General features: G+C 53.3%; 1 protein-coding gene across 1 annotated transcript in view; it reads right to left on the reverse strand.

Annotated features, from left to right (window-relative positions):
- Positions 1-1,541: 1,541 nt before the first annotated feature.
- The window catches only part of GIPR (gastric inhibitory polypeptide receptor), a 13,891-nt gene continuing 2,695 nt past the window's right edge, over positions 1,542-12,737 (reverse strand). The window contains exons 2-14 of the mRNA XM_081273485.1: positions 9,941-10,055; positions 9,470-9,569; positions 8,911-9,018; positions 8,200-8,303; positions 7,376-7,479; positions 6,853-6,997; positions 5,865-6,024; positions 5,598-5,658; positions 5,222-5,291; positions 5,013-5,101; positions 4,800-4,938; positions 2,249-2,290; positions 1,542-2,172 (exon numbers count right to left, since the gene is read on the reverse strand). Coding sequence (XP_081129611.1) covers positions 1,963-2,172; positions 2,249-2,290; positions 4,800-4,938; positions 5,013-5,101; positions 5,222-5,291; positions 5,598-5,658; positions 5,865-6,024; positions 6,853-6,997; positions 7,376-7,479; positions 8,200-8,303; positions 8,911-9,018; positions 9,470-9,569; positions 9,941-10,055 — 1,447 coding nt within the window. The 3' untranslated portion in view covers positions 1,542-1,962. The remainder of the gene's footprint in view (positions 2,173-2,248; positions 2,291-4,799; positions 4,939-5,012; positions 5,102-5,221; positions 5,292-5,597; positions 5,659-5,864; positions 6,025-6,852; positions 6,998-7,375; positions 7,480-8,199; positions 8,304-8,910; positions 9,019-9,469; positions 9,570-9,940; positions 10,056-12,737) is intronic.

The raw sequence follows: 12,737 nt of genomic DNA on the forward strand, positions 1-12,737 counted from the left end.
GGTGTACATCTGCAATTAAAAAATATTAACAAGGGCTGGGGATGTGGCTCAAGCCGTAGCGCGCTCGCCTGGTATGCGTGTAGCCCGGGTTCGATCCTCAGCACCACATACCAACAAAGATGTTGTGTCCGCTGAGAACTAAAAAATAAATATTAAAAAAAAAGAAAAAAAATATTAACAAAAAAGATGTATATGTGTGCACACATGTGCTTATAATTTTAATTTGTATATATGGCCAGGCACAGTGGCACATGCCTGTAATCCCAGCAGCTTGGGAGGCTGAGGCAGGAGGATGGGAAGTTTGAGGCCAGCCTCAGCAAGTCAGCAAAACTCTGTCTCAAAAAAATAAAAGGGGGTTAGGGATATAGCTCAGTGGTAAGAGTGCTTGTCTTGCTGGTTCAAACTGCAGCACCAAAAATAAATTAGTGGTTGAGTGCCCTGGGTTCAATCCCTAATACCAAAACAAAAAAACCTTAGTTTGTATGTGTCTTAAACAGTTAAGTATTAGGAGATTACATGTAATATCCCCAACTGGGGATTTTCTTAGGCAGGGGGGACAGTGGCAGCATGTGGCCGACGTTGAGCAAGACCCCCACAGACCCTCTCCAAGCCATGCAGCTCGTCTCGGTTGTTGCCCTTTGTGTCCTGGCCAAGAAGATTCTCCCACCCAGAAAGAGAAAAGGCAATGGTTTCTCATGTTTTATTTACCAGGGCCCTACCCTGTGGCCCCCACCCCACTAGAACCCAGAGGGGTAGGGGTGGGGGTCCAGCAGGGCCATAAGCTTAGAAAGACTCCAAGTTAAGCTATGGGACACATCTGTCCGGGAGCTAGGGACCCAGGGAAACACAGCACTCAGGTACTAACTAAATCTATGGGTGGGGATGGTTGAGAGGTGAGGGCACTGCATGTGTACTGGTGGACCAAACACAGGATGAGGCCGTCATCTTCCCCCCAGTCCTTGCAGTTCCAGGGCCACCCATTGCAGGAGGGTGGGGTGCGCATACTCTCCCAGCTGCTCTGGATAGGAGGTTTCCTTTCAGGCCTGCCTTGAATTGCCTGTGTCTGTATCTCTGCCCAAGTCCTCTCATTCTGTTTCCAGCTCTCAGCTCTCCCACGAGATCCAGGCCTTCTGATCCAACCCATGGCTTATGTCACCAGTGTAACATGTCCAAAGAGCATTCTTGGTTCTCCCCTCCCTGAACCCCATCTCCCCACCTTTCCTCACTCTCCCACCCCAGACCCAGGAGCCCTCCTTGACCCTTTGCCACCACACTTCCTCATGACATCCAAAGCAGGTCCTCTCTACCTTTGCAATAACTTCAGAATCCACCTGCTTCTCACCTCTCTGTGGGCTCAATATTTGTCCACCCCCCCACACCTACCCCCACCCTCTGGGCTCCTGGCTTCCACTCCTGCCCGTTAATCCATTTCCTGTAGAGCAGGAGATTGATCCATTTGAAACAGCCCAGGAAACACTCCTGCTAAAATCTTCATTGCACCTGGAATAAAATCCAATTCCTGTGCTCCTCATCTGTGGGCCTCTACCCCACTCCAACCCCCTCAGCCTCCTGTTCTGCAGCCACCGGACAGCTCCCTCCTGCCCCAAGGCCTTTGCACTGCTTTCTTCTACCTAAAATCTTCCAATTCTCTCCGAAGTTGTCACCTTAACCTCTTTCAGGTATTCAGAAGTGATTTGATGTCACATCTTCAGAGATGGCCTCCCAGACAGCCCTAGGCCCCTTCTAAATTCTCTTCATGAGCCACTCCACAGCCTATGTGTAGCTTCACATTTTGTGTTCACGATCAGCATCCCCCCACTCAGTTGGGATCTCCAGGAGAGCAGGGACCTTGTCTTCTGTTCCCTCCATCTTTCCCATTTCCCCAGCGTCCCCCGCACCGGGTCTGATACACAGTAGGCACTCAATAAATACGTGCTCACCACAGACACAGGATTCCCATACTTAACAGTAACTTTCCAAAACCCGGCTGCCCTCATCCCTAGACCCTGGCAGCGCCCCCAAGGACAAGGCACGGCCGATGCGGATTTCGCCCCGGCCAGAGCCCGAGGGCAGGGCTTGGGAAGCCGGCTCCTGGAGCTTGGGCCGCTGCTCCTTGCCCAGGCTGCAGCGCAGGCGGCAGTGGTGCCAGCCGCGGCGGATCTCCGACTGCACCTGCAATGGCAGAGCGCTCAGGGGCGGCGCCGTTCCTCGAGCGACAGCCAGAGGGCGTGGGCGGTCCTCTCCCTACCTCCTTATTGACGAAGCAGTAGAGGACGCTGACCAGGAAACCCTGCGGGAGGAGGACCTGGGGTCAGATCGCAGGTAGCCATGGCATTGGAACCACCCCCTTAATGAAGCTAGAAGTCTTGTCCCGCCCCAAAGCACTTCCGCTGTTGCCACCCTGGTCCTAGACTATGGCCATCACCTGCTCCCTGGCTCCCAGCTCCTCTCATTGTCCTAACCTGTTTGCTGAGCAATAGGGATTGAGAACAGGGGACTTGGACATAGCAGCCTGGAGACGAAAACTCTTTTCCTACTTCCACACTTAGAAATAAATGCTCAGTTTCTTCATCTGGAAAGTGGAGCATCCAATGGTGATTAACATTGCAAGAAACTAGTTCCTGGTACATACATATAGTTAACCTTTGTTTTCCTTGCTTAATCTTATTAGAATTTGTTATTATATAGCATCCATTATAAATAAATTATAAGTATAAATAAATTATAAATTATAAGACTTATTTTTATAAGTCTATATCTGTTCTACATCTGAATTTATTTATTTATTTTGCAGTACTGGGGATTGAAACCAGGGATGCTATTCCACTGAGCTATATCCCCAGCCCTTTTTATTTTTATGTTGAGGCAGGATCTAAGTTGCTGAAGACAGCCTTGAACTTAGGATCCTCCTGTCTCAACCTCCTGAGTCTCTGGAATCCATAATGTGCATACCCCACCTATCTCTACATCTGAATTTAAAGAATTTAAATAAAGGAAAAATGGGACTGGGTGGAGCTCATGGGTAGAGTTTGTGCTTAGCTTGTGTGAGGCCCCCAGCACCAAAAATAGTTTAACTAAAAATGTGATTCTGAGGTTGGTGGCACAGACCTGTTGTAATCCCAGTGGGAGGCTGAGGCAGGAAGATTGCAAGTTCAATAGCCAGCCTCAGAAACTTAGCGAGACCCTGTCTCAGAAAAGAAAGCGGGGGACGTAGTTGAAGATGTGGCTAATCCCTGGGTTTAATCCCTAGTAACAAAAATATATTTTTTTATTTTATAGTCAATAACCTAATTGAGGGCTGGGGTTGTGGCTCAGTGGTACAGCAGTTGCTTAGCATGTGGGCTCTGGGTTTGATTCTTAGCACCACAGATAAATAAATGAATAAAAAATAAAGGTCCATTAACAACAAAAAATATTAAATTTTTAAAAAGTTAATTGATAAATTTAAAAATCAAGGCTGGGTGCAGCAGTGCACATCTGTACACACCTGTGATCCCAGCAACTCAGAAGACTGATGCAGGAGTGCATGTCCGAGACAAGCCTCAGCAACTTAGTAAGACCCTTTCTCAAAATAAAATTTAAAAAAAAAATTTAAAGTTGGTAGTGTGGTTCAGTGGCAAAGCATCCCTGGGTTCAATCTCCAGTACCCAAAAAATTTAAATCAATTATGGATATAAGCTATTATTAAGACATTACTTATTATTTCCCACAATCCTATTTAAATCTAACTCAGATCACATTCCTCCTCTTTTAGCAGGAAAAAAAAAAAGCCAACTAAAGTTTGGCTCAGGAATTTGGTCTCTGAGGCCCCTCATTTCTCTTCCTCACACCCACTTCCTGCTTCTGACTCCTGAGCTTCAGGCACCCTGTCCTCCTTGCCTTATAATCTGGCCCCTGGCATTTATCTTTCTGGAACAGTTGCTCAAATATCTACCTGGCTGTTCCTTTGCCTTTCTTGGGTCTCTGCCCCAATGTCTCCTTCTTAGGAAGGCCCTCCTTGACCCCCTGTCTAAAATATCAACCCCATCTTTCCATAAATACTCTTCATTTTCTTTTCCTGTCCTCTCTCTTTTCCACCTCCTAATATTCTGTTTATTAGGGTGTGTGTGTGTGTGTGTGTGTGTGTACATATATGATACACACACCACTTAATATTCTGTATATTCTATTTATATAGCATCTTTAGTATCTGTCTTTCCCACTACAGGATAGAGACCATTTGGCTCTTGGCTGTATTTACACGATAAGCCTAGAAGAGAGCTTAGATATACATATAAATGTTCAACTGTTTTGCTGAATATAATGAATAAAAAGCCTTGTGAGGTGAGACGGGTATTGTCCCCGTTTTAGACATGAGAAGACTGAGGCCTAATGAGGTAAGGCTGGGATAAGGCAATCAAGTGCAGCCTTAAACTTGGAACCGACACCTCCTTAACCTCTCCACCTCACGCATCTCACTTGCCTCACTCCAGCCCCCACCCAGAGGCCAGAACTGCACAGCTGCCAAGCAGCGCTGAGGGGCAACCGGAATGTGCTTCCAGCTCTGTCCTCCTTCCTCACCTGGAAGCAGTCCTGCTGTGGTCACCCAGGTTCCTGCCTTGGTCCCTGTGGCTCCCCCAAGCCCGAGGTAGCCCAGCCTAGCTCAGCACTGCGTGTCACGTGCATAAATGAATGAAGGAACAAAATCCCATCTTCACGCCCCAAGGAAGGTCTACTCAGAGACGATCATAGACCTGGCGCCACTAGGGTGGGGAAGAGGGCGCTAGAACTAAGTGTGCAGCCCGCATCTGCCTGAGCACCTGGAAGGAGCTTAGGAAGATCTCAAAGCCGAGCTTGGCAAAGCGGAGAGCGCCGCGGGCCTGTTCCTCCGTCACAGGAGCAAACACCACTTCGTGGACACCCAGCAGCGGCACCAGTGTCAGCGTGGAGCGAGCCAGCCTGGGCAGAAAGGGCGGCAGTGTCCTCAGGCCTCGGCACCCCGCTAGTGGCCGGCCCCTCCCGCTGGGCCTCACCTCAGGCGGTAGTCTGGGCAGCGCATCTGGCGCGTCCTCAGCTTGGACACAAGAATGCCAAGAATGCGGATAAAGATGAGGAAATTAATCTGTGAGAAGAGAGAAGCTGAGCCAGACGCGACCCCACTCTGGAGGGCAGGAGTGGCGCCCCGTTTCCCAAAATGGGAAATCCCAGAGGATGGCCTGGAGGATTGCAGGAGCGGCCATACCAAGATGGTTATGAGGATGGGGGTGCGTATGATCCACCAAATAGCCTTGACCTCGTTCCTCTCCCAGCACCTGGGGGATGCAGGGTCGCACTAAGACACAGAAAAACCCTAGACTCACCGGATTTCTGGCAGGTACACTCTGCAGGCCCCGCCCACCATCCTTAAGTCCCACCCACTTCCCTTAAAGCCCCGCCCGTGACTATTAAGGACCCACCCCATCCCCTTTCCAGGAATACTTGAACCTTTCCAAGATCCCCTTTACTTTGGTCCCCGCCCACATTCGCCCCAGCCGGTGTCCCAGGTTTCCATCCCTCCTTGCCCACATCCCTCAAAGCTCCGCCCACCTCCCAGGTCCTGCCCCAGACCCGCAACTCACTGCGTGTTCTCGTACAGGTACCTGACGATCACCCAGGGAATGACGAAAAGCGCGGGGGCCCCTGTGCAGACCCCGACCCCCACCCCCCCACCCGGCCGCAGCTGTCAGCGCGCTCACGGGCCCTGCCAGGCCCAAGACCCGCGGAATCTTCTGCCCTGATGGAGAGGCAGAAGCCTAAAGAGGGGAGGAGACCCCTGGGGTAGACCAGCTGGGCAGAGGGGGAGCCGAGGCGCGCTGGGCTGGGCGGGGGAGAGAGTCGGGGCTCACCCCAGCCGAGGAGCAGGTAGCAGCAGAAGTGGCCCTCCTCAGAGCCTCCCACCAGCACTAGGAGCCGGTGCAGGTAGACGCCCTCCACCAGCAACCACGTGTAGTTGGCACCCACGCAGTACTGGGTCAATGTCTGGGCGGTGCGGCAGGCGGCTAAGGCCTAGGGAGCCGTCAGACAGCGGTAGAGGGCAGTCAGGGTGGCCAGGTGGCCCCAGGTCTTCCACCTGGAACCCTTCCACCTCATCTCTTGCCATCAAATGATCTCCCACTCTGCCCTCAGTGGATGGTATCTGGCTGGTTTCTCACACCCCAGTCTCTTCCAATATGGACTCTCTCACTCTGCCCCCTTAACAGTTGGCATCTTCCACTTGTCACCAGAGCCCCCCCTCCATCACTCCACAATGTGGCCTCTGACACCGTAGCTCCGTCTGAAAACTGGATTCTCCTGCCAGCTTGCGGACCCCCCATCTCATCCTTTTTTTTTTAACCCCGGATTGAACCAGGGGCATGTGGCCACTGAGCCACATCCCCAGCCCTTTTCCCTTTTTATTTTGAAACAGGGTCCTGCTAAGTTGCTTAGGGCCTCACTAACTGCTGAGGCTATCTTGGAACTTGTGATGCTCCTGCCTCTACCTCCCACAGGCGGATGTGCCCTCTACCCATCTCTCAGTTACAAACTTTCGGCTTCCAACCCTCCCCGCCCCAGTTAGTTTCTCCCACCCTGTCCAGCTGGCCTCCAGGAGGGAGGCTTCCCTAACTGGTGAAAAAAGTCCATTGATGGGTGCAATCATGAGGGAGAGGGAATGAGAAATTCCAGTAAATGGGAATGATGGGGGAGGCTGAGCTGGAAGGGTCCCTTTCCAGAGGTGTCAGGAGGGGTCAAGGGGGAAACTGTTGCTGCTGGAACAGGTAGCAAATGGGTGGGGGACTTCCTGATCCCACCAGTAGGGGCAGTTTCCCATTTGAAGATCAGGAGGAGGATGCACACCTGATTCCACAGTGTGGGGCCACGGTCCCCAGGGTAGGGGCCAGGTGGAGGTAGCAGCCGGTCTCGGGTGAGGATGGCTGCAGCTCGCAGCATGAAGGACGTGAACAAGTTGATGTGGATGTAGTTACGGGTGCAGCGCAGCCGCCTGGGGGATTTGAGAGGCCTCTGAAAACCCCTGGAGAGCAGTCCTCAGTCCCACAGCGTCCCTTTAACCACTCATGAGCCCTTTTCATAGAGCCCTCAGTGAGGGCTTGAAGGTAGTGGCATAGAGGAACCTGGCCTCCATACCCTCCTGGTACCATGGATTGAATCCATGGGCTCTTAACTACAGAGCCACATCCCCAGACCCCCAGCCCTTTTATTTTGTATTTTATTTAGAGACAGGGTCTCACTGAGTTGCTAGGGCCTTCCTAAATGGCTGAGGCTGGATTTGAACTCGCAATCATCATGTCTCAGCCTCCCAAGCTGCTGGGATTACCGTACCCATATCTCTGCCACCGCCACTCAGGGCTGGGGATCCCACCTGAAGAAACTCAAGATGAGCAGGGCAAGCAGCAGTGTGGCAAGGGATAAGGAGTAGCCGATGGTGTACACCACCTGCAGCCGCTCCAAGATCAGCCTCTGGTCCTGGCGGGGGCAAGGAGGACATGAGAACAAGACTTGGCTCTTCCCTCAGGCCTAGGCAGGGCTGCACAATCCCCCTAAATTTCCCAGCACATCAGTTTTCTCTTGAGGCATCTCCTACCCTGCTTCTGTGGGGCTGACTCCACCCCAGCTCCAGGGCTGGGTTCATTACCAATTGTCTGACCCCACACACACATACTCAAACCAGGACAAGAGTCAATCCCGGAACACTTATGGAGAAGGAAGCTCAGTCTTCCCACAGTGTGGCTTGGTTGGTAGGATATGAGCCTGGTGCCAGTGCAGGCCACCCTTTTTCCACCCACAGAAAAGATGAGACAAACAGGCATGATATGGTGAGGGACAGGACCCACCATATAATTTGAGCACTTGATCTTGCTGTACCTGAAGCTATTGCTGTATACTATGATTGAAATGCACAAAAAGAAGTCAGTGTGTCTCTTTTTCCTCCTTTAAGCCAGGATTGAGTTGGGTCTCTATTACTTGCCACCCAAAATCCTGAACAGCACAAGGGCCTTCAGGCTCAGCCTGAGGCTACTACTGCCTTTTCACCTCTCCCTAGACTTCCTACCCTGAATCCCTTGCCTTTTCTTTTTTTTCTTTTAATATTTATTTTTTAGGTGTAGATGGACACAACACAATACTTTTATTTGTATGTGGTGCTGAGGATCAAATCCAGCCTGGCCCTCCCTTGCCTTTTCTTACCTGAAAGGAGCCATTCTTCTCTGGATCCTCACACTGGGTGTGGTCTCTCCAAGGTCCCCACTGGCCATCACTACCACACTGTCGGAGAACAAAGCCTGTGGCCACTGTGAGAAAATAGAGGGGACCAAGGGACAGACAAAGAGAAAAGCAAACTGTAGGGCTGGGCTGGGGCTCAGTGTTAGAATGCTTGCCTAGCACGTGTGAGGCACTGAGTTCGATCCTCAGCACATAAAAATAAATAAATAAAGACATCAAAAATATACATTAAAAAAACTGTTAACAGAGCACTGTGGAATGATGGTGGTGGTGATAAACCCTTTTATAACATTTTATATGTATCAACCAGCTTAATATTCATACAAGCTGATGAAAGTGGTACTATCATTAATACCATTTTACAGACAGGGAAGCTGAAATACAAAAGCAGTTAAGTAAACCACACGAAGCTACATAGCTAGTTAGGCCAGGAAGACCATAGGTGCCCAAAGACAAAGACAGGCTCGAAAAGAGGAAAGACAATAAGAACCCCAGTGATCCTTAGATGAGGTGCGGGGAAGGGGCACTGTGCAAGAGAAAGCTAGGGTTAGACAGGAGACACCAAGCCTGATAGAGAGGGAAGGAGGACAGAGGGGCAGGGGACAGAAAGAAGCAGAAAGGGGTGCAGATGAGTTGAGGCGTAGTCTGAGCATAAAGGACCAGAGAGCACCTCACCGTGGCGGTGCCAGGGCAGGTACCAGGGGCAGGACGCACGCGCAGTGACGTTGGGTGCAGCATAGTCCCAGCAAACGTACATATCGAAGGACCCATTACAGGTGAGGCCTGGGGGCGGACGTGGAGGCCAAATGCTGAATGGACCCACTGTGCGGCCAGCTCAGTGTTCCATCCGCCTAACCCCACCTGGATCTCCTCCCACTAAGCAATTTGGGTCTCTAGATTCTTCCCACCTAGACAGAGCCTTCACAGACCCCACCCAAACCCCGCCCCCTGCAGTGCAGGCTCCGCCCAAGACTCCCTCCCATTTCAAGCTTCTCAGGCCTCTCTGACTAATCGCATCCCACCCAGTACCCACCTTAGTCAGGTTTAAGCCCCTCCCACCAAGGCCAAGCCCCACCCACGTGTCTCTGACACAGCCCACACCAATCCCGGGTTTCTCCCCTTTCAGATCCTGCCCCAGGCCCCGCCCGTCAGTCCTAGGCCCGCCCCAAGCCCACCCTCTCAGCCCCAGCCAGTCCCCCCCCCCACCCCCCGCTCCCACCGGTCCTGGTCGTACCTGGGGGCGGCTCCGCGGCCTCCAAGGTCTCCTGGCACTCCCTGCGGTACCGTTCCCAGCGCTGGTACAGCTCTCCCGACGTCTGCCCCTCAGAGCCTGTCTACGAGAAGACAGAAGGGAGGACCCCCAAACCAATCCTCTCCCCCGCCAGAGATCCCCTAGAGAGACTTGGAGGGACTGTTCAATTTGGCCCTGGAGTCTCGGGTGGCCTAGAAACCTCTTTGAAGTTTTGGGGGTTGCCTAGAAGCCGCCGAGGGATTTGTTGAGGGAGATTGCAAACCTTTAAGAAAATTGAAGAGGGAGTAGACTTCACCAGGAGGATTTGTAGGGGGAAGGGGACTGGAAACCACCATCAAAACTTGAACGTGAGCGAGAGAGGCAGTCTTAAAACTCTCATTGAGGTGGAAGGAGACATAACACAGTCCCCAGACCTCCCTCCAAGCTTTGAACCGTGTCCCCTCCGGTCCTCACCTCCGCCCTCCGGAGCGGCAGTCCCCACAGCCAGAGGAGCAGCAGCAGCCGCAGGGGCAGAGAGTTTGGCATCCTGAGGGCGACGATGGGTCTGGCCACCCAGAGGCAGTAGAGCCTGGAGAGTCCCAGGGTAGAGTCAGCACCTGGGACCCCCGCCCTCGGACCCCCAACTCCAGGGCCCACCTGCCTTAGGGATTCCTACAGGGGGACTGAGAAGCAGCAGCCTCCTCTGCTGACTCCACGCGTGAGGATTGGGGCGGGGCAGAGGCGTGTGGGTGGGCGGGGCCCCAGGTGGTGGGTGGGGCCGAGATCCGAGGCGTGATTCCTTTGCGGTCCCCAACTGTTGCTGGGGCAGCGGCGGTGGGTGGGAGGGGTGTTTGCAGAGGGGGCGGTTGCCCTAGAGCTGCGCTGGGCAGAAGCGTCAGTGTCACCCAGGGTCTACACCTAGAGACTGACGGAGCCTGGGGACAGCCTTGGAGAAGAGGGAGTAGAAACCCTCATCCAAGCCTGGGGGGAGCTCGAAACAGCCATTTGAGCTCCCATTCGCCCAGCCAAAGGGTTTTCAAATTGAAATAGGAACCCAACCTTATACAAAAATATCCCATGCCCGGTGGATAGAGGCCAGAGTCAGTGGGACAGCCCTCTCCCAGCATCCAAATATTGGGGACCAGAGAGGCCTTAGACCCTGAGTTTGGGTCTTCAGGGTCCCAGATACCTGAAGATTCTTTGTTCTAACCCTCAACACCCATCCCCACCACCCTGCACACCCACTGTGTAGGGGAAGGGGACAGCAAGGGAGATCTCAGACAGAGATCCAGAAAAACAAACGCGGAGTCAGAAATACAGAGACCCAGAGACTGAGAGACAGTGAGACCCACAGCCAGAGACCAGATACCAAAAGATCAGAGAAACAGACAAAATCGTGGGCTAGGAGACAAAGAGAGGGGAAAAGCATGGAAAGACACACAGAAGTGTGGACAGAAAATGACCCACAGGCCAAACAGCCTGAGACAGACACAGAGGATAAGGACTCCGGCACCGAGGGAGAGTGACAAAGGCATAGGCTGAGAAACTGGTGGGGGGGGGGGGAGAGAGAGAGAGAGAGAGAGAGAGAGAGAGAGAGAGACCCGGAGCTGAATTGAAGGAGGGTCGAGGGCAAGGTGAGAGGATTGGGACGGGACTCCTCACCTGTCCCCAGTCCTGTACCCGATCACTTGCTCCTGCAGCGCCTGTGTGCCTCCACTGCCTCCCCTGTGCTCTGGAAGAGGTGACAGGCGCTGGCAGCCTGGGGAGGTGGGAGGGGGCGGGGCCATGGTGGAACTGAGAACTGGATGGGGAGCTCTGGGGCAGGGAGCAGAAGGAGGGGCAGCCAAGTGCATCACGGTCACGCTGGAGAGCAGTCACAGTTATCATCCCAAGGGCCACCCCCACACCATTGTGCACAATTTCTCACACTCCCATTCACAGAACACAGTGTCCCACCCAGCACTGGCAGAGCCTCAGTCACACACACCGTCACACACAGTCCTATATGCTGAGCCACAGGAGACACAGTCACAGAACCTCGCACGCTGTCACTCAGAGTCTCACATTCATTCACAGCTGTACAGCCCCAGCCACACCCAGAGAGCCACAGCCTCTCACCCACAAGTTGACGGTCATCCAGAGTGGCCCTTGCCCAGGTGCCCGGGCTGTGGACTGCTACACACACACAGTGACACAATCACAGTTTCTCACAATCCCAACAACACAGTCAATGAGACATTCACACATTCACTGGGTCATGGCACAAATACTGTCCATCTCCCTGGCTGGCCTGTGTGTCCCAGGAGGACAGGTCCAGGCACCTCGGTTACCACCCCATCACAGCATGCCCACAGTGGGAGCTCCAGGAGAGGTGTTAGTGGCGTGAACACGCCCTTACGTGCTTCCCGTGGCCATACAATCCACCTGTGACAGGAGCCAAAGTCACACACGGTGTTAGGCAGCCTCACCCACAAAGTCTCACACTCTTCACATGGTTTCCCAGAGTCCACAGCCACACCCCAATGCAGACATGCCCAATGTCACTGAGACACACTCAAACTCTGAGGGTCACACCGTCATATGTCACCTCACTGACAACCACACCCAGTGACATACACAGTCATCCAGACACAACTCTTCCTGAGAGTCCTGCCCTACTCACAAGTCACAGGCATTCCTACATGTGTCACGCATGTGGTCCCCCCACCCAGTCACACCGTCACACAGTGCCGCATACTGTGACCTCACAATCACACACTAACCCACTGCCTCACACTGTCTCTTGGTGACAGTAACCACTGTCACATACATTCTTACAACCTCTGCTTCCGGTCTTGTCCCGACTCTCAGCGTCCCTGTCCCCCTCGATCCACACTCGGTTCAGGCACATCAATCATGCTGTGAACACTCGTGAGCACACACTCCCCGGGGACCCAGAAGATAAGTGGGGCAGAGGTGAGTCTGCCCATTTTGCAGAGGAGAAACTGAGGCCCAGAGGCCCAGGAGGGGCAGGGCATCAGGGGCAGTGGGAATCTGCACCAGAAGCTGAAAGGAGCTGAGTTGGGGGGGGGGGGACAGGCCTCTGGTGGCCCTCCCTGCTCTCTGCCCCACATTCCTGGCGCCCTCAGGGTCCTGGGAAAGTCAGTCCCTGGAGTGGAGAGGAGAGGGGTCTGAGATTGCCCGGCACCTCGAGGAGAAGCTGGGGCTGGGAAGGAGTCTCCTTGGCCCCAAGAGGGCCTCAGGGTCACTCACTGAGGAAGGAGGGAGGGGG

The sequence above is a fragment of the Spermophilus citellus genome, assembly GCF_964194105.1.
Source record: "Spermophilus citellus genome assembly, chromosome: 18".
Lineage (NCBI taxonomy): Eukaryota > Metazoa > Chordata > Mammalia > Rodentia > Sciuridae > Spermophilus > Spermophilus citellus.